General features: G+C 41.5%; 1 protein-coding gene across 2 annotated transcripts in view; it reads right to left on the bottom strand.

Moving 5' to 3' along the window:
• ephb2b (eph receptor B2b) overlaps positions 1-17565 on the bottom strand; it is a gene marked incomplete at its 5' end in the record, with an annotated part of 111164 nt that extends 93599 nt beyond the window's left edge. For both annotated transcript variants that reach the window (XM_079156953.1, XM_079156952.1), the window contains one exon: positions 17514-17565. In XM_079156953.1, coding sequence (XP_079013079.1) covers positions 17514-17565 — 52 coding nt within the window. The remainder of the gene's footprint in view (positions 1-17513) is intronic.
• Between the last annotated feature and the right edge of the window lie 7783 nt (positions 17566-25348).

Genomic DNA, 25348 nt, shown 5'->3' on the forward strand with positions numbered 1-25348 from the left:
CTGCCGTTAGGTAATAAAGGCAGCACACAAATTAGGACAGAAGATGACGTGCTGACTACTGCATTTGTAATGAGCAGATTAGGTAGGATGTTGCCCCTCCCCCCTGGTTCTAGTAGCAAACATCATGTGCCTTTGTAATTTATTGCTCGGACTCCATCCTGCCAAGCGTGGCTTTAATAATCAGCACATTAAATACTTGCTGCTGACAAGGAAAAAGGCAGTCGGTTGCAGTTAATTCAGGATTTTGCTCTCCGACAAAAATATGGGATTATTGTTTGCAGCGAGTCCCTCAGCAATCCCCAGACCTGAGTGTCGTGTGCAGGCTGTTTGAGCTAAGAGGAACTAATGAGTCATGCTCTGCTGATGGATCCGCTCTCTGTGGATGTGACGCTGTGTGTTTTAAACGGGGACGGGTGGGGGTTTTGGGATTAACCCCTCGCTGTCACATAGTCCCCGACCAAAGATGGAGGACAACAGTGAGCGTGTCACGGCAGGTTAATTCACTCAGGGAGCAGAGCGTGTTTACCGGCCCCGTTATCTACACGCCGGAGCATATGCTGCTCGCACGAGCGAGAGATCCTCGGTGCAGATGGTCGTCGGTGAGAATTCACGTCCGACTCCCACTCAGCCGTGTAAACTCCTGTTGGCTTGGCGGAAGGCGCTGTAAAGCCGTAAGCAGGGGGACAGAAATGAGCAACGACTGGTTCTTACATTGACTGAATTCAGGGATCATTGGGAGGAAGAAAGAAAAAGGCTCACAATGTCAAAATGAGACAATTTCTCCAATAATATTCATTTATTTATCATGTTTATTTGAAAGTTTTCCCCTCACTGAATTATTGACCACCTTTTTAAAAAGCAACATCTTGCCCACAGCGGGATGATTAATCAACCTCCATTGTGATCGGCCTGTAATTTGGTGAGCTGATGTAAAACACAGAATAGTGTGGAGGGGACAAACGCTGGAACAGGAGCTTCCACTGAATCAGTCGATCTGAGCTGTAGATGGACAACAGCCACATGGTGGGGGTGCTGTTTTCTATTTGGTGATCACAAGATGGACGCCTTGCTGTATGCCGAATACATGAATGGCAAAAAGAAAAAGTCACTTTCCGTTTTTCTGCAGCTCCTCCTGCGTGTGACAGCAGCTCGGCTTGACAACAGAAGGGCGTATCAAAGAAAACGCAGAAGAATCTTGGCTGCAGTGAGATAAATATAAATCCTCTCGACTGCTCACAGTATTTCAGATAATTATTGAAACTGAAGCACAAAAAGGAAAGCCGATAATTCAAACGGAGGATCATCTGCTGCTGCGTCGCTCTTGCCTGTTGAGATGGTATGAATGTATGAATGAACTCTTGCGTAGTGGATGAATAGACAGCGAGAGGATATTTGGCTGAATCAAACCGTCGCTATTTGAAGTGTGCCAAAGGCCCGGCTCCCGTTTCAAACTGATTGTAGAGCGAAGCGTTATCTCTGACTGAGAGCTGGAGTCCTCTGTGGCACCGTCGGAGAGCCGGACACTGAGGATAAAAAAAAAACGTCGCCTAGCCAGAGTTTTAATTGCAAATGGATGATTAGGGTTCAATGCAAAACTTAATGAATGCCATATTTAAGTGGTTCATCATCGTTTGCTTTTCCCACCTACTGTGCGTGGTGTCTGGAAAAAAATTCTCCTGACATTTTAGACAAGTGCCGGAAGGGCAATTACAACTATGAATTTGTGCATAAATTGTTTTCTTGGCGTATACGTCTACATGCTCCTGATTGTGTTTTTAGCATACAGCTGGTCCGTCTTGTGTTGGATGGATGGATCAATTATTCATTTGCGCTGCATTATGCTGTATTGTCGTAGTGTTGTGGCTCAGCACATCAGGCACCTCCACTCGTTATGCTCGTACGTCTAGCCGTGATTTGATGATTTGCAGGCTAGCCGTTTCCCCGACGGACCTCCGTGACGGCGCCTGCCACGGTTACTGGGAAATATGTGATCCAGCTGCAAAGCTTGGATATAATGAATGCCTGTTCGCTAAACCCAACCACACTTTGCTTCTGACACAACCTTGCACCTTCTCCAGAGGGCATCCCAGAGGAGCAATTCACTGTGTCAATGATAAAGAACCCCCCCCCCCCCCCCCCCCCCCCCCCCTTCCCCCAGCCTCCTACCCCCTTCCTGCAGCTCCCCCCAGCCTCTGCCTCTGACTGCTTCTGAGCGTAGGAGTGTGAGGGTAGCAGTCACGTTGCCAGATAAAGCGCTTAGGTAAAATGCCCAAGGGGTACTTCCTCTCCTGTTTCTGTTGGGATGCATTTGAACGCGGTGCCCAGCTGGTTTGGTAGGTGCTGCTCAAAAGCCGTCGGTACAAGTTCCCAGTCAACAGCTTGTGCTGAAATGTTTTAAGTGTGTGCACGGTGCATAAAACCTTCCCACCGAGCATGTTTTTGGTTGCGCCTGGGAGTTGGGATCTGGGATCTGGGCTGTGGCCGCAGTGGGAGGAAGAGGAAGAGCTAAGGGAGGAAGGTCGGGACTAAGCCGGGACTGGAGCCAGGCAGAGAGGAATGGGGCTTGGACTCTTTCGGGAGGGATGTGGTTGAGACAGCGCTGACTGAGGCCAACTGAGGCTTGGAAAACAGCAAGGAACTAAAAAAATCTTAAGTTATTTATCCATGTACTTAGCAGTTTTTAGTGAAAACACATGAAGACATGTCTGAATGTGACAGAGATAGTTGCCCTCTCAATGTAGTTTCCGATGCAGTTTCACCCCCTTTTGGACGCAACAAGAAAAACGATCGGTCTGTTTCTTTTGCCAAGATAATACCACCAGCTTTCAGAATCTCTAAACAAGGCTTCACTGGAAGCTAATTACATTATGTCATGGCTGATGTTCTTTCAGAGGAACATTTCAGTTTTAAGATAAAATGGCTAAAGTTAGTTAAATTGGACATTTTTGCCTGGAAAGAAAGTTGATTGAATAGAGACGAAAAGCAACAAAGACGTGGGTTTTCAAGGAGGAAAACAAAACAAAAAGGGACCATTACCGAGAGCTCCAATACTCCACATCTGCTGTAAAATACTCGAGCATGATATTAGTAATCAAGCAAAGTCCTCTGCTTCTGAATAAGAGCTGTTTTATCAGATCCAATTGAGTGATGAAGCGCTACGTCTGGCAGGATGATGGCTTCAGACAGCCCATTAGACCTGCTGGTTCTCACCTCCTCCTCACTCCCTGTGAAACGGACTTAACTCTTCCTCCGTCTGACACACGCTGAAGTGAGAAAAAAAAAGAAAGAAAAACACAACACCATTCACCGCACACATCTGATACTGCCTGCCTGACGCCTCCAAAAAAAAAAAAAGAAACACCCAGCACATATGTTTCTTTATGGCCACAGGCACAATCATGTCTCTCCTGACAACCTAGCAAAATGCCCTTAAATCATGTGGCGCCGGTGAAGTCCTAATCCCAGAGACAGAGCGACAGGTAATGTGTTTCTACGAAGCAGTGCGTTTCCATTCAGGCTCTCTGGGCTGTCAATGGTTCACATTAGCATGGGGATGACAGGTGGCAGTCGGTCGGGAGGAAGGCTGTTTTCACGGGACGGGGCCTGGAGCACGACAAAGGAGGTGAAGATGGCGTTTTGAAATTGGGCCGGTGAGGCTGTATCAGAGTTAGCTGTTGAGAAGTGCCCTCCAGCTACGAGTGAGAGTTCAGCACACTTCTTTTGTCGGACGGAGGATTTGGCGCTGCTGTGACTTGTCGAAACGCGAAAAACCCTCGAGAGCTACTGTTTCCTTAGTTAGTGCTGAAGTAATGACTTTCTGAAATGTATGATCGGATTCTTTTCATGCTTAAATGAACATTTTGTCAAAGAATAATGAAATACTTCCTCTGAAGTGGTGGGGCAGTACATGCTTCAGTGGACATGGTGTCCTGTGTAGAGGGCTGTACATGTTTGATCCCGTACAGTAAGCTGTCCATCAGTACCCAGCTGTCCTGGCTGCTTCCTCACTGTAAGCTGGTCGTCATTATATCCGTCTGTGTGGTGGTTGGAGTGCAGTGAAACATTAAAAACAGCACACTTACTGGGGATGGAGAGGCTCTTCAGACCCTTTTGGAAATTGTTCATTGGGGGTTTGTCAGGTTGCACCTGTCTTGTCCAAAAATTCCGACGCCATCTAATTCCATCACTTCAGTAAATACCGTTTGTGCATTCGTGTGGCGCAGTCCGTCACTGACATTTTCCACATCACAAATGTGCCACTAGATGCTTCGTCACGATGAATGTGAAATGTTTTGTTTAACTGACAACTTACAGTTCTCGTCTTTACGAGACAAAGCAGAGCTAACCTGCGCTGGTGCTCTTCTGAGCATTCAGAAATGATGTAAACAGTTTTAACCGTAATTACGGCAAGCCACTCGAAGCGTCGGTAGATAACATTAGAGACAGATTTAAGAAATAATCCAAAAAGAACCCAGCACTAGCTCGAAAAGCTGAGAACTATTGCAGGAATTTTGCGAAGTCTGCTACACTGACAGCACCGTCCCTTCAGGCTTTCCCCCAGCAAAATTATATATTACAAACATAAACATATCATAAAGAAGATAAACAACAAACATGGCTATTGTTTGTGGCTTGTGGGAGACTCAGAGTCGTTGGTAGGTAGACGGACAGGTGGGCCGTCCAATCATTTCATTCAGCCAGACTCAGCTGTTTATAGCAGCCTTGCAACAGCCCCACATACCAGATCTTTTGTTTTATTTTTCTTCTTTTTGTCAGAGCGTATGATTTATTGATTTCTGAGGACGTAAAAAGAATTTTAACAAATGGGACAAAGGAAATCTAAAATACAAACCCGTCCTTGAAGAAGCTGCCAGTTGCCATAATCTTTACTCAACAAAGGGATACTTAAGGCCGCTCAAAACACCTGCCTCAGGCTGCAACATGTACCAGAAGGAGAAGGAACGTACATTTCTTTCCCTTTGTGACAGCACACCTGTCTTTCAGTATGTGCGATAAGACACACAGGAGTAAAAGTATGAGGACAAAATGTTAGCTTAAAGGCCATCTTTGCCCTGACCTCGTGTTCACACCTCTCCACTAATCCAGCTTCAGGCCTCTGGTTTCCATGTTAATGCTGTAAACCGACGGCCCCACCCTGCAGGTGTTGGGTGTGAAACAGTGTGGACAGAAGTGTTCATACATCTGTGTGTGTGTGTGTGTTAGAGGGACACACAGACAGGACTGGAGAGACACAAAATGAGCATGCTAGTATCTGTGAAATACAGATTAATACGTGTTCATGCCAAAACCCTGTCTGTAAGAAGGAACACCACTAAACACTATTATGGGTCTCAATTTCCATTTTGGAAAAGAAAATAGGACGCATTACTGTCGGCACTGAGATCAAAGGATTCTTTTTGCGCCATGTGCTGTTTTTGCTGGTTCTCCCGGTGGGAAGTAAAGTTAAGTCACAAATTTAAAATGACCCAAAGCCTTTTAATTTTGCTCAGTGAGGCAAAATGAAGCGAACCCAAAACAACAATTGCATCTTTCTTTGTGTTAAAGCTCTTGAAGTCAATGTGCCCACGGGAAACGATCTCCCATCATGCATTCCTCTTAGCTGGCGACGTGAATAGGTTGAGCCACAGAGCAGGGGCATGTGTGCTGGCTAGCATGTGCAGGTCATGAGGCAAAATCTGTTTACAGCATGTGTGTGTGTGTGTGTGTGTGTGTGTGTGTGTGTGTGTGTGTGTGTGTGTGTGTGTGTGTGTGTGTCTTTGGCATTGTGAGAGGCTGTGTCAGCATGGCGCGAGACCTGAGGTCCAGCTCTACCTATCGCATCTCTCAACACCCAGAGAGTAGCGAGACCCCCCGGATGCCCCCCCCCCCCGTCACACAGATGAGGACAGACGGCTAATCCCGAACATGCTCTTTCAATCACTCCAACTAGCAGGCGTCCTGACAGCAGCGCCCCCCCCCCCCGACAACTCGCACAGGGCGCTGCATGCGTGTAGTGCGCCTGCCCGACCGCCACAGAGCGTCAAACCATTTCTAAAGGGAAGCAGATTGAAAAGTGCTCAGAGGAGGTGGAATCAGGCAGCATGTGAGGGACTGTGGCCCGGTTTTTAGGGGTTCCTTCCGTGCTGAGGCCACCCATGCCACACGTATATTTGTTCCCTTATGCTACTGTAAGGCACAAAATGGCTTGCAATATCCTTTGATATACAAATGTTGTGTTAAACAGCTGAAAGGTTTTGCACAGCAATTATTCTGTGTAAACTGACAACAGAGCGGCAAAACAGAAATATATTTCCATAAAGATCAAAAGAAAAATGTCAGCAGTTGCAAAACGTTGAAGCTTAGCCAGTTAATGGAGTATTGAAGGAACAAATGAGATTAATAATTTATTATTTTTGATTGATCGGCATTTTACAAGCAAAAATTAAAAAAATTACCTGGTTCCAGATATTCAAATGTGAGGATTTACTGCTTTATATTTCTGAATATATTTGTGTTTTGGACTGTTGGTTGGACAGCACAAGCAATAAAACATTTTAATTGTAACCTTCTTTTCTCTATTTTTTGACAACACTTAATCAATGGAGAAAAATAATGGCAGATTAATAAGTCCATTTAAATGAACACAGCTGGATTAGTTAGATAGTTACTGGTAGTTTTCTTTTTAAAGTTCTTAAACGAGCCCTCTTTCCAAATTAGTGAGGATTTGATGTGAGCTGGAAGGAAAACGTCCACGTATACCAAAGGCACGGCTGTTGGCCCGCTTTTATCTGAGCGTGCTGCTCCAGTGCTTCTTATTTATTAATAAAGCAGGACGAAACACAGACCAAACAGAGTAGCGCTTCAATTTAGCCGCTCTGTCTTTCCTCACCCTAACAACAGGCCAGAGACGAGATGGATTGCTCGCGTGTAGCGGTGCTTTCAATGCAAGACAATCTGTGGTGCCTTTATTGACGTCCATGCCTGCTTGTGTTATCCGCAGATGAAATACCTATTTGGACTGTATGAATAATAACATTCAACATGTTTAAACCTATCGTATGACATTGGTTTTGTTTAATGGTCTCAGCTGGATCTCTGTATTGATTTCACAGGCCCAGCAGGCCTCCTGAGATCCTCTATGGATTTCCCAGCTGCCCTCCCGATTGATCCATTGTTATTCCTCCCTGCCAGAGGAGGGCATGGAAAACACTCATCATTTCCCTGTCTCCTTATATAGGCTACCTGGCTCCTGTTTTGTAAGCCACGCTACCTCGCGGCCCCGTATTGTGATTCCAGACATGGTTTTATTGACCCCGGAGGACGTGTATCGGGTCTTTCTCTGGCAGCTCGAGAGTCGAGTGTTTCCTGCTGGAAATCTTTGAGCAGGTTTGGAATTAGAATAAAATAACGATGAATTAGTGGAACAAGAGGGGGACAATGTGTCGTGGCATTAACAGGAGCTCATACAAGTGCGAGTGTGCGGCAGATGCTGCTGATTGTCGCCCGCCCCCAACACGAGATCCACTCTCAGACAAGTGATTATGTAAATTCGGGTAAACTTTCTCTGCCCGGATGGTGTGTTTATCTCTGGCTTTGCTGAATGTGAAGCGGCTGCAATGAAGTGTCAATTGATGGGGCCCCGTAAACACCATCATGAGGGTATAATCTTTGCTGAGTCGAGGTTATTGATTTTGGACCTGGAAGCCGAGGTGGACTGATTACAGCGGTCGGAGGACAAAATACAAACGCTGTCTTTCATGCATCCAGATGATCCCTCTGTTTGAAATAAAATAAACCCTCACAGGAAAAGCACTGCGTGTCTCCTGATGATCTGAAATCTATTGATCGCTGACGGGGGCAGAGACGTATCCTCTCTAGTAATTTACTTTAAATAATTTGTCAAAACGTGAACAAAAAGAGACATTTCATCGTCTGACTCATCTCACAGTGAATGTTTAGTTTTAACAGGATTTTGGTTTGATGTGGTTAACACATTTCAACCCTTTTTACATCATATGAAATGCATCAGTAAATACCACCTCTCTGGACTTTTGAAGCATTTACCAAATAAAAAAGTCTCACTGGTTTGTTGTAGTCACCAGTGTGATGCTAACTTCCAGGGTTTGGCCTACAAAACCGTTCTGATGTTGCCTTTAACCTGGAAGTGTACTTTATGTATACAGCTTGCCTTGTAATTTACAGTTCAATTGATCTTGCATGGTTTTTAAGTTCATTTCTAATTATCTTCTACATTTTTCTGCTTCGCTGTACTTGTTTCTGTCCTGATGCTGCTTCAACACATAAACATCCCTTCTGGGGATCATTAAAGGCTCATCCTATCTTTCTATCTTATCTTTTAGTCCTTAAAATGTCATAAAGTCTTCAGGCAATAACAGATAAATATGCCTTTTAAAAATACGGTTTCAGTCATGAATTGATCTAGATTTGAATTTAAGGATGCTTAATTCCACATTTGATCTATTTTAAAGAGGAAAACAGAGTCTGCTCACTTATTCACGCCCACCACTTAAATGAATCATCAGTTTGTGGTATTGACTGCATAAATAAGTAACCGCTTAGAACAGCCAACATGCCTCTTTCTCACTACACTGTTCAGGTCAGGGTGTAATGTTTATGTCAGCAACATTTGAAGTCTATGACACAAATGGATAGAAGAACATACCACTCATGCACCAACCAATGTTAAATCACTCATTTCACTGACATATATCCACTTTTTGGGTCTCCCATTGTCGGGTTTACAAGGTTGCTGCATCTGATTGAATGCCATTTTTAAATGAATGTATGAAAACACAGGATGAGCTCCCGCTCGCTAAAACCAGACAAGTCACAGCCAAAGGCCAAATCAGCTAATTGCTTCATGTTAATTCCCTATTCTCCAAGCTAATGCAATTATGTGTGAATAGAAACCAACTATCACACTTTAGGACACAAAAAGTCATTCTCTCCCTTCCCCCCTTTGCTTTTTAAAAGTCATACCGTTTAATCTATTGGAATGTATTCATAAAGTGTCGTACAGTAAACGGGAGGTAGAAAGAGTGTTCTAGCGCCTTTGTTTCACCACCAAAACCAACATTTTATTTCACAGGATCTAGAGAAGTGGGCGTTCGGGTCAAAAAATATCGAAGGAAGATGGGGATTTTAAAAACGTCGTTGGCGTGATGTTGATGTAGCACAAAGCATATAAAGCCAACATAAGGCTTATGGTAAACTCGGCGGTACAAAAGCATAAGAAGATAATCCGAATAGGGGAGCTTGATGTATGTTATGGCTGCAGGATCTGCCTGTATCGCCAACACAAGACAACGGTCATCAGTCACAGCGGAGCAGAGGCTGCCTGGCCACCACACTAGTCAGACACAACATGTCTGCTTCCTGGTAGCACCTCGTCTGGGTGTGTTCTCTGTGTCCGAGTGAGGCCGATAGACGTGTTAGGCTCTGACAGCGGGACACTGCGTGCTGTCGGAGCTGCGATACAGCTGGCCAGCCACAGCCAGAGGGGGAAGAGAGCAAAAAGATGAGAGATGTGTTGGTGGCTCTTTGCAGTGAAAGATGATGATGATGCGCACAGCGCTCAGCACATAACTACCGGCAAAAAAAAAAAAAAAACGGTCAGTGCTGGTGCAGACTGAGAAGCTAGTTTCCACTGACGAGGGCGGATGGGGGGAGGGGGTCCTGCTGTTGATATGGGCCATGGTGGACAGACGGCGTGGGTCAGGGAGAGAGAATGGTGGGGGGGACGGACAGAGATGGACAAAAAACAAAAGGCAGATGTCACGTGGGTGTAGAGTCGCTGATAGATGTGATGTGTGGCGCAGCTCAGGTAGAAAAGGCTTCCCTTTGTGATGCAGATGACGACGCAATCAGCCCCGCTTTGTCACGGCCGATGGGCTCCGCTCCCGGGGACATTGAGAGCCAGACACTAATCCGCTGGGTTTGTGCTCATAAAGCCAGTGTCACAGTACCTGGGGTGTGTGCGGACGGGGGTCTCTGAAACGAGGTCTGACCTCTCTCAGGCTGCACTCTCCCTCCTCCCCCTCCTCCTCCTGTCTCTCTTTTTCTCCCCCTAGCTTAGTAGCATTGCTGGGTTGAATATCAAAAAGCGCCATGTTGTTAATGTGCGTTGCTCAATGTTCACATGGAGGATGTGAGAGGAACAGGGGGGGGTCGCATTAATCACTTCATCTCCGCCTTTCGAAAAAGAAAAGTCAGTTATTGTTTTTCACCCTTGATGAACAACAATGTTACTGCCAGGATGAGAAGAGGAGATTTAAAGCAACATAAAGACATAAAACACATTAATTCCACACAACGGCTGGAGAAAGACATCTGTCAAATTAAGGAGACGTGGACATAAAAATTCAGACGACAAATTAGGCCTCGATGTCGCGGGGCCATTGTGATTGTGAGCGCTAACACGTTTCCTGTTATGAATAATATCTGAAAATACATTTCACTGTCCCCTAATGATTTCTATTCCCAACGGCTGATAAATATGACTTACAAAGAGACAGCACGTTGCCAATTAACATGTGCTAATTAAGATAGCAGGATATAAGAACACCCTTGATCTAGATTCCTGTGTGAAATATCAGAGAGGTTACACGGTGGTAGAGCAAGTTTCTTCCATAATATCAGCAAGAAAACACCAAATGCAAACTTTGTTCCACGGGGTTGATTGAAGCCGGCCTATTGGTTCACTAACTCCAACAGAGTTAAACTCCCGAAGTGAATTTATAACAGCTGCCTGCAAACTTGAGTGGGTATACACAGCAGATCCTTCAGAACAGTTTGATCTGTTGTCCAGTTTTATATAACACCATCATCATCATACTCTTTCACTTTTTTAACAACGCTGTTTTCCCAACGACACGCTGAAACAATTATAGCCCTCCAATCGAACGGCACACCTGTCCTTAAAGCGCTGCAAGAAAAACAAATCTCAAGATCCCCAAACCACCCGATCCTTACGAAACAATACATTCCTGCACAATGCACCGCTTCACCATTCACAGCACACAGTAACAAGTTGGCAGCATGATTTGAATTGAGTTCTTCAACATGCATGTGTGCTTCATTTGGAGCACTTATTCTAAGCATTAATAATGTAGATTTGGTTTGTTTCCAAACAGTCTGGACTAGTATTAAGAGAAACTCGTGGGTGGAAAACATAAGCGCCAGAAACAATTTAAACAATCAAGGAAAGTATTTTAAAGTCATTTTGTGTATTTTTCTGGGACTAGCAATGAACTTAAAAATGTAAATCCCACCTATTAAGCACTTTGAGAAGGATGTATCAAATGCTACGGCTATCAGTTAACCTATGCATGTTTGTTTTTTCACCAAGCCTAAGCGGGTTGGTTACAGCTTTTTATCTCTGTGTGGTTAAGATTTATGAGATTGTAGAATAAGAGATCCTGTCAGACTTCGATCGCCAAGAAAAATATGTATGTACTTGCAAAGATTTCCTCATGGCTGTGAACCTGTGCTGATATGAATCACAGCTCTCAGGTTTTACTTTTCTTGGGGATAAACAAATAAATGAACCACAGTGTGATTCATTTTCTTTCCAGGTCCTGTGCTTTTATCTATTACATGTTTCCAATCGTTGCACAAATATCATTAGTAATGAACCAAGGAAGTCTAAAGAACCTCATATTCACTTTTAAAGGAACACTGTTTTCTGTTGAAAGCCTCGCAGCACCTGTTGATTATGAAAATATTTTCATTTTGTGATAGCATCAAGTAGCAGCCATATCTGACCAGCTGGTCTCTGCAAACCAAACGGGGCTGATTACAGACCAGAGAGACAGAAGATTAAACACCTGTTACTTCTTTCAGAAGCTATTAATAACAAAAGCCACTCTAAATCTGCAGTATGTGAGAATTGCTGATACAGTACCGCGAGCACACTGTACACGCACGTATAGTAATATTAAGTGCTAAGCCACTAGGTGCAGCTCACTTTCTGGCTTGGCTTCTGAGGTTGTCATTGAGGAGGTTCTACTGTGTTTTTAAAAGTCTAATAGTACTTCCCAGTGTGGTAGTTAAATGCAGGACTTCGGTAAACTGATCCTTCCACTCTGTACTCTGGAGTGCACTCATGGAGGTGAGTGTAAGCAAACTTGACACAAATATGATACGCAAACCGAGCATGTGGATCTGGGGGAGTTCTGCTGCAGCAACAACCAGAACCCAAGTCCTGTTCCCAATAGTGACGAGTCAGAATGTGCTTGGGAACATAGTCACAACACCAGCCCTCATCAGCCCGTTCAATCAGCTTATGTGTGGGAAACAACCCAAGTTGTGTTGTCGATCACACACTTTCAGTAGCAGACACAGTTTCTCATATGCCAATGATTACCTTTTTGGTCCACATGTTAGGCTATTATTTGCATTTTTTTTCCCACCGGTTCCTGAACATATCGGACGACACCGAGCACGATCCGACGGCAGTTAAAATAGGCCATAATTCCCTTTCTAATATCCATTTTATATCGCTTTAAAAACATATTCTTCAAACTACTGTATTCATTCAAGTTTTACAAGATAACATTTGAACACATCGTGATAATGTAATCTTTGCTCAATACTCACTTTTACAAAACAGAGCCTGTTTTTTGTGACTCAATGCAGCCTCTGTGCGTTCGGTGTTAGCGCCGTTATTTAGCCAATCAGCACTGCGCTACCAGCTAACATTAGCTCTACTGCCTATTTCAACATGGATTTGTTGTTCGCAGTGTAGCATTATCAGGGGTGTTTAACCACCGGTGTGCACCACTGGTTTGCACGTGTGCAGTACGGATCGGGCAGTGAGCGACGTGTGTTAGCGTAAATGAGCTGATAAGCGATATGATAACATGATAGTATTTCTGATACTGGTGTCTGTTTCACAAGCTAAAATGCCACCACTTTAGCATCACCTCCAGAGGGCAAGCATGTGTGGATTGGAACAGAAGAGTTGGCTCAAGACGGAGAACCACAGCAGTCAAACAGCTGAAAGCATGGAAACAGTGTGGAACCCTCCATCGCGTCTTCAGCTGAATCCTGAGTTAAATTGGTTGAACGAGCTGGAGCCAGGAGCAACACACGCAACTACTTTGCTTGCGGTGCCAGCTGGGACACAAAGCTACAACAATGAAATCCCACATGTGAAGGTTTTAATAAAAAGTATTCCTTCTTTTTTCCTGCTTAGCTTTTAGATAATGACCATTGTATACTCAGAGCTCTAATTATCTCACCGAAGGCTAGGTCTAACACATGCAGTGGCCGTAATACAGCAGTGCAGCTCAGTGTTGGTAACCTCATGCAATGGAAGACATTTCTTCAGCGAAGCGATGACACTTCTGCCTTAATCTCACCCCAAAGGTAGCCATAGATGTCTCTGAAATGTGACCCCCCCCCCCCCCCCTCCTCCTCTTCAAGTGAAACAACTGGTACCAGCACTAATTGAAATTTTGCATGCAAAGTGACAATGCCTGGGCCCTGGGCAGCATGGATTAAGGCTTGAATAGAGACAGATTCTTTGTGAAAGCCTACTGTGGCGGTTGGCGTGCAGGCCGGCTCCCTGCATCTGCTCATTGGGTGGACTGAGAAAACACTGGATTGTACACGGTCGCTCATTTTACCTTTTATCTAATCCTATTTCGAAGCCCACCTCCGTCCGTCTTTTGTTACTCCTCCACAAAACACAATGCTTCCATGTTACACTCACAAGTCTATTCCTCACTGAACAATTCCGGATTCAAAAACAGTTCCTGGATTTACATATGAAAACATCTTCGACCAAACTTGGCAGGACTTTCCAAACATTAACAATCGTACTGTTCCTTGTTTTTTGAGGGGGAAAAAAATGGCACAGGAAGGGATATGCAAAATACAAATGTAATATGTAATCTTCTGAACGAAAACTAATTTTAAAAAAAAAGTCAAAATTCACTTTAAACTGAGTGGGCTCCGGTGAAGGAATGCAGGCGCGTATTGAAATGCAATCAAACCTGCTGGACATTTTTGAAAGGCTCCACGCTGTGATGTCATTCTACCCCACTTCAACATCCTCCGCTGTGTTTTCTGTCCCGTTATGCTTTTTCTTCAAAGAAAAAAAAATGTGTCTCAAAGTCATCTATCATCCTGCTGACCCCCCGAACAACAACTTGCATACAAGTCCGGAGGAGGTTGTTATTGCATCATGGCAACACCAATCCTCCCAGAAAACATTTGCTGTTTGCACTGTACAAACAGTAATACCACAGCGGAAGGGGGGGGGGGGGGGGGGGGGGGGGGGGGTCGGGAAAAGCCAAGTGATCCATCTAGTAAATTTCATCTCCTCCCAACAATACATGCTACTAGAATTTTACTGCGGGGGATAAATCCGAGAATATCCACTCAACAGAATTAGATGAGTGGCTTTGTTAGCGTGGCTGTCGACTGAGCGCTGATGACAATGAGTGGGTAAACTAACGACGGGATAAATCCACAGCGTGTTTTCATAGACATGTTTGACATAGCTAAGCTAATTTCCCTGGCAGTACTACCGCCATTAATTTTTCGAAAAAGAGCCTTGTCTGTTCCTGTTTACTAAAGCAATAAGAAGTGGCATCGGTGGCAGATCACATTAACACTAATCAACGATTTACACTTGTTTCACATTCCGCTGGGTAAATGAAATGCCTTTTGAAAAATGGTTGCTGATGCAACGAACGGCATTCATAGTTGTCCGACATGGCGACATCACTAAAGAGAGTGTTCTGAATAGAGATGCCGACTTCACACGGTGTGCACTATTCACAAAAACGGACACTTGGGACACAGATAGGATTTTCTTCAGTTTGGCCCCCAGGTTTAATCCTCTAATCCTCTCCGGTATACGGCCCCCGTCTGATTTATTGATTATTTGTATAACAAGTCGTAGTCCTTTCATGTGTTTGTTCTATAGAAATTAGGCACACTTCAAGAAATGCTCCACTCAATGTATAGTAAATGTATAGTTCACGTTTACCCAAAGTATATTAAATGCTTTGGCGATCGACACATTTTGCAACACGACGGCGCAGTGTACTTTAGCAGGTAACGATCGTCAGTCCAAAACAGAACTACAGCATGCAAAGATGTCACTCTCTATTAAACTAAAACAACAATGGAGAAAATGTAGTGTCCCGGCACTAAATGTGTCAAAACGATCCAGTCGAGGCTTCTTTTTCTGTTGCATGCTGGGACGTGTTTTTTTTCGGATTATAGCTCCAGTGACCTCTTTTTCAACCCTTTATTTCTCATACGTAAGCCATCCTCGCAACTTCATTGGATGGTCGGCTAGGGTGATTCACAGGCTAAAATGGAGGGGGGGCTGGCGAAGGGACTAGCTTGTTTACGAATCAAACAGCGAAACACAAGACAATGCAACCTGCGTACTGTACGTCCAGCGTAACGCTAAATATCAACAGCAGCTTCTTAATCGAGCGAGAAGTGAACTTCAACACACGGAAATAAGTATTTGAATAACTGTGCCGATTGGTATTGGACTCGCTGTGTGCTCTCAGCCTACTCAAACGCTTCACAGCTGATTGTTACATGTGGACAAACAGTAACTGTGGCCATGTCTGCGTTTTAGAGGGAACCAACAAACATGGGGAAGTGGAACACGGTGTAGCGTCAATCTGATGTTATTTGTGGCATTTTTCACGTCCTGTGGTTTTTGGACAAAACAGAAAGAATAAAAAAAATAAATAAATAGGCCGGAACATTGTCAAAGTAATCATAAAAGCACGATATCAGTAATTAAAAGAAAATGAATCATATTGATTATTATGTGCCTGTACAACATGTGGAATATACAGTTACTTATTATGAAACGTATTTCTTTTTATTGAGGATTTTTACGTAAATGTAGTATATATCCATAAATTAAAAAAGTTATTCAATATATTATTTTAAAAGCTTCTTTATGCTTGCAAAATGTTCTATAATACAACAGAAAAAAATATACATTGAAACAATATATTTTATTATATTTCAAAAAAATACAATTTATGGATGCTGTGAAATATCTGTTGCCCGATGGTCCCTGTATTTGTATGGTGTGGTTTTAAAGCTAAGACTGGACCATACATATGATTCCCTAAAATAACAAGTGTGTGCTAAATCAATGTCTGCTGATAAAAGCTGAAATAAAATGTAAAAGCTATGACACAAATGCCAAAGCTATGACTCACATTGCAAAGCTGCCAATGAGAAATGTAATGTAAGCCTTCAGGACTGCTGTTAAGTCTTGGATGTAACCATAAACAGCAGCAGTCAGTGGAAGTCTGCATACATACGCATGACGTTTGTCAAAGCCGGTGCCAGTCCTTCATCGGGCCTGACAGCTCCGTCGACCTTCGCTGTGCACATTCAGGATGCTCAACAAATTAGTTTACAGTAAACAAAGCTGCTTTTTTTTCTCCCCCGTCTTTCTTTTTGTTGTTGTTTTAACCTGTGGTTGCATTTGAGTTGAGTGTCTACATAGTTTGTCAGCTCCACCTGTAATTATGAGGTTTAGTTCAACTGACCAGAGGAAGAAGACATGTTTGTTTTCTGACAGCATCATAAAAATAGCCTGAATAAATGTACGGCTGGGCTGTCACTTTCCATTCTTCACTGTGTATCCAATGTATCCTGTCCCTGTCACACGGAAAATTGAGTGCAGCCACATACAAATCACCTGCAAGTTATAATTCAAGTTGAAGACTGACACCCCCTAAATTAAAAGACACGCTAGCTTTCATAATCTCCAAATGTTTTTAAGAAGGTTCTGGCAAATGTCACAATAATAGTCCCTGTGGGTACTAGAGGGCCTATGTATTTGAATACGTATGGTAGGACCACTACTTTTGAGCACCACAGACTACTGTAAACACACACAGACATTATTTTCAACATTCAACCTGTTTCATTGTGCGTTGAGCCACGCTGCCTGTTCCTGCTTAGCCAAGCTTTGCGTACAAATGATGAGCGCGAGGACCAGACAGAGCCTTTTGTAAGTCAAACTATAAAAGGCATATAACGCACATTTAGTCTCGGACACGCCGGGATGGGGGGGGGGGGGGGGTGTAAAGGTGTAAGGAGAGGTTTTGTCTTTCACGTTATCATCACCCACTGAAACTAAAGCCAGTGGCACGCCTCTATGGACACGCGGGACGTGCGACCTACATGACATATTTAACGTTTTGCTAATTGTGCACCCCAATTAACGGTAATGACGTCCAACAGCATCCGCATACCTGCGGGTGATGCGGGAGCGTGTTTTTGTGCCACACCATCATCCCTCGTCGGCTGACTCCCAGCACCATAAACGGAATTGTTATAGCACATTAATGCATATTAATGGAGATGAAAAGTGGTTCATTTTCTGTTAGCCTTCTATCATAACAGTATCAAACGTCCATTCACGCGCTTTGTTTTAAAGTCAAAGACGGAAAGATGCGGCGTTAACCGTCGGGATGAAGACATTAGCTTACCTTCAACAGCTATTACGGCCGGTATGGTCCATAATATCCATAGAATATCCATTATTGGTCACTTATATCGCCCAGACATTCAAATAAAATACGTCCCGAAAGCCATTGACAGCACAGGCAGAGAGGGGACAGGCGGTCCTTCACCTCCAATAGAGCGAGCCCAGATAGCAGAGTAAACCAACTCAAATCTCAACCAAGTTTGGGCGAAACCAAAAATAACACAGACGGAGGGGAGCATCGAGCGACACTAAAAGTAGTTACAAATTTTAACGCTAAATTCATCCAGTCAGTCTTCTACAGAATATAAACAATATTAATAGGTGTATTATTAATGACGGAGTGTTTAATATATTTGAATTATCGATGCAGCCGCTCCACAAGAGGATCCTTCAACCCCTTCAAAGCCCCTTCAATTCTCCCCGCTGTCAATCATCAACAGGACAGTCCACGCCGCTGTACCTAGAGATAATTAAGTGTTTTGGGACCATGTGGGGCATTTATAAAAGATGGAGCCGCTTAATCTCACTGCCGCACCACTCGAAATGGAAATACTGGTCATTCTTTTGTCAGACAAAGCTTAAACGCGTCTGCGGGGTTCCTATGTGCTAAGAAGGGACTTCTGGCGCTGTAACAACAGGTGACGAACACGGCAGAACAATTAAAGTAAGTTTAACTATTTCTTTTAGCCTACATTTGACCTCTAATATTTATCGTTTAATTGGTTGCCACTTTACTTTGCACCAAGCATTTCTACTCAGTCCGTATGCCGCTATTTGTTTGAGTGGAAAATGTATGTAGGTAAAAGAAAAGAAATTGAATTACAATTGTATACTTTGATAAAATACGGGTATTGTTAGTTTTCTGCATGTTGATCAGTGGGTTTTTTTGTTGATAAATTGATTGTGGAATTCCGAACATAATTTATAATTATGGTCTACATTTTATTTCATAAATTAAATAAATGAAACCCTTATTTGTTTAGTTGTTTAGCATGTAAACACATTAATCCCATCGCTCAATAGATGCGTGTAATTACATACGGTATTATCTGTTTGTTACACAATTCAAACTATACCTCGAGATTGACTTGTACTATGATTTATGCCACATGTAAATCAGAATAATACATTTTTATTTGTCAGTGTGTATTTAAACTGACCCAATGGATTTCAAAACATGATGGATTTATATATATAATTCAATATTTGATTGCTTTTTTTTAGCTTCCACACATAATTTACTACTTTACCACCATTTTCAGCACAAGGCAGTTATATAATGTACTTTAGTGCACTGCTAATAAAGAAAATACTGAAGGCTTCAATCTGAAGGCCATAACTACAAACTATGGGGGCTGGTCACAGTTATAGCAGTCCTGCTGTAAAATAGTGCACTCTTGGATTAAAGTGAAGTATATAGCTATGATAGTAGCTGAGTTTGCATCTACTCAATTCAAAACTGCCATTGAGTGATTCAAACGAATTGTTAGGTCAATTTAATGACTTGGCAAGTTATAATACAAAAGAATGTCTACATGCTTTTACTTAATTAAGTGGTCCAGTAAAGGTTTGTGTCTGAGGGAGATGTCTAGTCATGACATGAAAATGAATTGAAATCTAACAATGAATGCATAATCCATAATGGCAGTATTGATTTGTGTTTGCGCAGTAAACCATGTTTACATTTGCATAATGTGAATTTCATATTAATTTAAACAGTCAAGCTGGAGGTGCTTTAGAAATATATGAAGTTGTTTCTTGTAGCTAAAACGCGGGGCAGCTAACCATTGTTTATGCATCACAAGGAAGGCATCATGTGACCGAACAGGCCTGTCAACCCGAACAGCAGTTATTTTCCAATAACAGAGCCAAAGAATCAAAGTCAGAGTGAAATATCACGTCCTCCAGAATGCAAAACGTTCCTTCCTGTTCATGAATCATCATAAAACCATATACCGTTGATGTAATGTTGGCCCAAAGTATTTTGAGACGCGGCACAATTAATCTCCACAAATTATTTGAATTGAGCTGCGTTTGCATTAAGTTGATTTAAGTTGGAGTCTGGCAGCCACATTACTGGCAATCATTTTTCCAACACGCCATAAAAATGCAATACGTAAAATAAATATGCATATTAGTAATCATAACACATTCAACTTTTATGAGTTTTCTGCTGATTTAATAGGATTACTCTTTTCCCAAAAAGGTCCAAGTTGTCAGTGACGGTTGGCGTAAAACAACTTCTGAATTTACTGTGCATCCTGCAAGCCATATTTTCATATCATAAATGTCCTGCCTCAGAAGCTGGTAGTAAAATTCCGGTTTCTTTACAGAGTTATGCTGGGTAAAGAATAAAACACAGGCTGGTTTTCATATGACAGGCATGGAGACAGATGCCATAGGGATACACTGAAGCAGCTGCAGAAAGGCTGTGTTTGAAATACAAAGATACCTGGAGAGAAAGCACGCTAAAGAAAAAGTCTAATGTACACAAATATGGCAAATAGCTTTTTGTACAAAGAAAGTGATGGACACCGAGAGGCAGACAACAAAAAAGAAAAAAGAAGCTGGCTTTCAGATGTGTTCATGAGGAATTACAATACACAAGGAATGGCTAAACCTGCCTGGAGAGATAGGCCAAGTGGATATGAAGTATGGAGCCACTAAAGCTGGATGGGAAAGAAGAATCTAGAGTAAATGATTTGTCATCAAACATGCCTTTCTTGTTATACGCGCCGCACCACTGCAGCAGCGGGACTCTCGTGGGTTAAATGAGCCAGGCTGATTTATTTGCCTCCACTGAGTTTGGCTGTATTGATTCCAGGTCACTTGACTGGCTGAGTTCAGATCATGTTCAGGTGACTACAACACAGATGGAACAAAACAGGCAAGGCACTGAGAAAAGCAGCTTTCCCCGAACTCTAATGAGTTCCATACAGGCTCAATATTGACTCGAGCCAGAAGAGAAGTGAAAGATGTTGCTGAAATGATATTAATACTGCCCACAGAGATATTTCTGCCACGCTAGCTTATAATGGCTGCATGGTAATAAAATATATATAATGCAAAGCAGAGATGTGTATGAATGGGGCATAAATCCTCTCATGCTCCTCAGTGGCTCTGATATCCAACATACTTTACTGTACCTATAATGTTCCCTGACACAGCACAGTCAAAACAGCGCCGTTTTACAGTAACAGTGGCCCCACCAGTCTACAATAAACACACCACATAACTCAAAATACATGCAACAAATTCCCTGTTAAATTACTCCCTAATAATACACACAAGGTGCACCGAGGAGAAAGGGATTTCAGCATGCAGTCCACTGTTATTATCACTGACGACATGATTATTTGACCAGCTAAATACTGTGAGGCAACGCTACAAAGCAGCAGTAATGCAGAGCCGTGTTTATGTGAAATTATTTAGCATGTTAGCATCTTTAAAAATCCCATATCATAATTTCTCTTTGTTTTGTGTGTATGTGTTTTATTTTACAAATAATAAAAATTATAATTATTCAAAAAAAGATGTAATAATGATTACATGAGAGGATATGTTGATTTTATATGTCATATGGAAAAATAGTTTCGTAATTATGAGAACATGTTTTTCTTTTAGACTTTGCATATGGACGACTGCATGTGAAGCATTAATTACTTATTTCATCTTTTTATGAATATCTATGTTATTTTGTGCAAAATATATATTTGCTATTATTTTATCTCAACAACTGGTACATTTGATTTTGATACATTCAGACATAAACTCATTTTTATGCATGTACCATCTAAAAAATGTTTACACAATTTATAGCAAATCCTTTTGTTTAATAATTATAATAATGAAAATGGTTCTTTGATTTAATAACTATTTAGCAAAATGGCCAGTGGTAGTCACGGCAAGTTCTTTATGATATTTATATTTTTTGTATCCAAGTTCTAAATATATAATTAATGTGACTAGTTTAATTCATGTTTCTTTTATAAATGTCTCAAACCTGCAATGAAAAATTCCTATTATGTGTCAATGTTAAAATTATTGTGTACAATTTTTAAAATAATCTGATTCATCAGAAATTATTTTTAAAAGTCAGAAATGAAATATAATTTAATACAAACTATATATTCATATTGACTGCATCAATGTATATATATATATATATATGGATGGTGATGGATATGAAGCTGTTCAGACTTAGACCCACAGGGATTTATAATGTAATGATTCAATATTGTACTTCAAACATCTCATAAATGAGAGATTTGAATGTAAATGTTTTCTATAAAATCAATGACATACAAAACCACGAGCATAACAGAAAAATAACTATAATATTTAAATGTTTTGGTCAGTAAAGAGGAGTTGTGTAACGTGCCATTGCATCAACACTGCCACCCAGAGTTTAAAAGCTGAACATTCAGTATTCTCATTCTTGAATACACTGGAAATCTTTCTCCAGAGATTATTCAGAGTAACCTGTTTCTGTTAACACTTAATTGCAAGTGCAGCTCTTGTTAATAAATGCCAGGCCTTATTAGTTTGCTGTGAATTGAAAATGATTATCTATCCACAGAAATTAAATGAAAAGGATTACTTGCTCTAAAAAACAACAACATATTTTTAAATGAATAATAATAGTTAAACTCTGAATATCCGCTCGTACGAAAAATATATTTTATAAAAATGTATTTTCATTTTTATGGCTTACTTGTTTTAGGGTAACTTAATTTAACTTAATGTAAACTAAACAAAAACTAACTGATTGGTGCTGAGTAATTACAACATACAGTAATATTCATGGTGCAGTTTATTTAAACTCACATTCATAGTTTAGCTGTGTTGGAGATCTTCTGACAATTAATCATCTATAAATGGATATACAACTTTTTTATATCAAAACAAATAATCATTGATTCAGATTATCTTAAGTTAAACACATGCTTTTATTTGTCGTTGAAGGTGAGAATGAGTTCCTGCAGTTCATGAACTTATTCGTATCCGTTGGAATATTTTGCCTAAACTTAAAGCCCATTCAAAACGAACACTCTGGGCTGGAATCGGTTTCACCTTTAGCCCCAAAGGGCTTACGGTGAAGTATCGCACCCAGTTGGCACCGGCAGCTGGATAAAGAGCGAGGAAATAAAATGACCCGCTTTCCATAGAAGTTGGTATGTGATCCCTGACCCTGTGCCCAGAAAGAGCCCCAGACTCCTCTAATCTAGACCTTTTGCACGTGGATTAACCTCAGCTGAGAGCACGTTTTCACAAGCAGGCGGAGGAGATTGAACTCAGAGGAAACAAACCTAACTTGGAAAATCCAGGTTTTTAAACATCTTTATTTATTTGTTTGTCTTAGAAACTTTGCCATTATTGGCTGAATGACATGTCACAGAGGACCCAAAATCATTCTTTGTCACTTTTGAAAAGGAAATATTTATTCAATGAAGCTAAAAAATAGATTGGCTCGCTGCTACACCCCACCTCACTGCAACCACCCACCACCACCTTCCCAGCATATTGGTTTACTCCTGCCAAAAATTGAATTCAATCCCACTAAGTTCCTCCAGCTTTAATTAAATAGACCAAAAAGCCTTGGCAGGATTTAATTTACTTTCTTGTTAAGTGAACGTTACAGACACAGTAGAACTTTCACTAGTTACACTGCCGGGACCTGAAAGGGGACTCAAGTCCGTCCCCTTCACTTCTTTATAATTAAATCACACACTTATCCAGCACTAACTTGTGGTTTTTTCCTGACAAATGAGGCGAAGTGAAGACTGAAATCAGTGTCTTCCTTGGTTTGTGGTGGGCCACCGACTCCTTAAAATGAAATGTGTATGAATGCCTGTCTGAGGGCAGACAACACTTTTTTATCATCATAATAAATCTAAGCGCTATTATTGCCATAAAACAGAGGCCCAGTAAAAAGTGATTCAGCTGACAGTCATGACGAAATGAATGCCTTGATAAAATGGCAGTCATCAATCACGGCTTTGGTTTTTTTTTCTCGAACGCCAACATCCCCTCTAAGCTCTCTACTAATTGATATGAACCGTTTACATAAATCAGCCGCTGTGTGTTGATGCTGCGCTCTGTTGTCGCCGTGGTTTGCGTTTCAGAACCCACACATACTGTAGATAGATACATGTGTTCAAGCCGTTCTCCTGTGATGTGGATAGTCTTGTTGTTTGAATAGAAACAGACTGGAATACGGTTATGAGATGTTAAAAGAGCTTTCGGTGTGTGGGTTCCTTTATATGTCTTCACTGAGGGGAAGTTGAACTGCTTTTGGGGGCCGCTCAAGAAATCGCTGATTTACTGTTGTAGATAAGTACAGAGTTTAAACGGTGTTTGAGATGATCCACAGTAGTTTTTCATCTGTAGCTGGAGCTTTCACGCAGATATAAGCTGCTAGATAAACTGCTGTAACACAATGGCATGGGGAGTTTTCTTTGAATAGAAAGGCTCATGGTCAAGATTAACAGTATTATGTGTAAATCCCCATGCAGCTCCTACATAATGTATATCATGTATCAAGTGGACCCTTGAACGCAATAGTTTGAAGTTATTATTATTTTTGTATTATTGTGTCATACTATGCTCAGCCCACATGCACTTACAGGACACCACAAATTCATACAATTCACATATAAAAAGGAAATAAAGAAAACCAACAACGTTCACAATCAAACCATCGATCTCTCACTGTCTACAACTATTCCATAAATAAATAGCAAAAAATATTTATATTACTGGAAAAATCTAAACAGATAATAAATATATATATATTTTTGAATAATTAAGAAATTAAATAAATAATCAAATAGTCCATCCCACCCTGTTTTACAGACTTTTGAGGGGAAATAAAATTCAGATATTTAAATATTTCAGGGTGATGTCGAGCCATTTCATGGAAAATAGTACCGTACAAAATCAGTTTTCCTCCTGAATATTTTTCCTCAATCGTTGGAGGAAGAATACCAACAAAGCCAAGATATTTGGCTTCTAAAAATAAAACGTAAATAAAAAGATGTAAATATGAGATAAAGGACCACATTTTTAGTTTGATATGATATAATCTTCCCTTAACATTACAATAGCGTAGACATTGTGTCGTATTACATTTGTATTTGTTTCTTATTTTATTTGTATTTCTTATACTATTATTCTTTTTTCTTACATTTTTGATGCTCAGACCTGGTGATGTGAGCTTGTGTTAAGCGTAGGCAACATTTTCTAAAAGATGTTTTTTATTATTTAATGTTTTACTAAACATATAACATAATTTAATAATAATAATATCACATAGCAGAACAAAAATACGCTTTGGGCACTAAATAGCCAGATAGACATTAAATATAGGGAATGCTGGATGTCATTTTCTGAAAAATGTAAATAAATGACTCCATCATGTCTCAAAGCCAGAATACAGTATGTGGTGCTGGTTCTGATCTTTTTTCTTTCCTCTAGACTGTCGGCCATCACAGAGCAACAGATGGAGGTGCACAACAGGATATTACCACTAAGAGGATTCCTCTTTCTTTGCCCGTCACTCTGGACTTTTTTTTTTTGCAGGGACAGACTCTTTCATCGTGACCCAGCTCGACTGGCTTACTGGAACTGGTGTAGAGTTGTTGGCTAAGCCCTCTGAAACACGCCACAACTAGTGTTGACCTGCTTGGCAAACAGAAATCCCTGATCAAGTCCGCTGTGATTGACATTAAAATAAGCAACCAGGTGGGATTAGAAAGTCCTGGTAGTGTCTTGAGCCTCTGAACTCTGACATTTCACCCGGAACTCTGAGGTAGGTGCCAGCTCTCTTTTGAATGG

This window comes from Pholis gunnellus, assembly GCF_910591455.1.
Source record: "Pholis gunnellus genome assembly, chromosome: 3".
Classification (NCBI taxonomy): domain Eukaryota; kingdom Metazoa; phylum Chordata; class Actinopteri; order Perciformes; family Pholidae; genus Pholis; species Pholis gunnellus.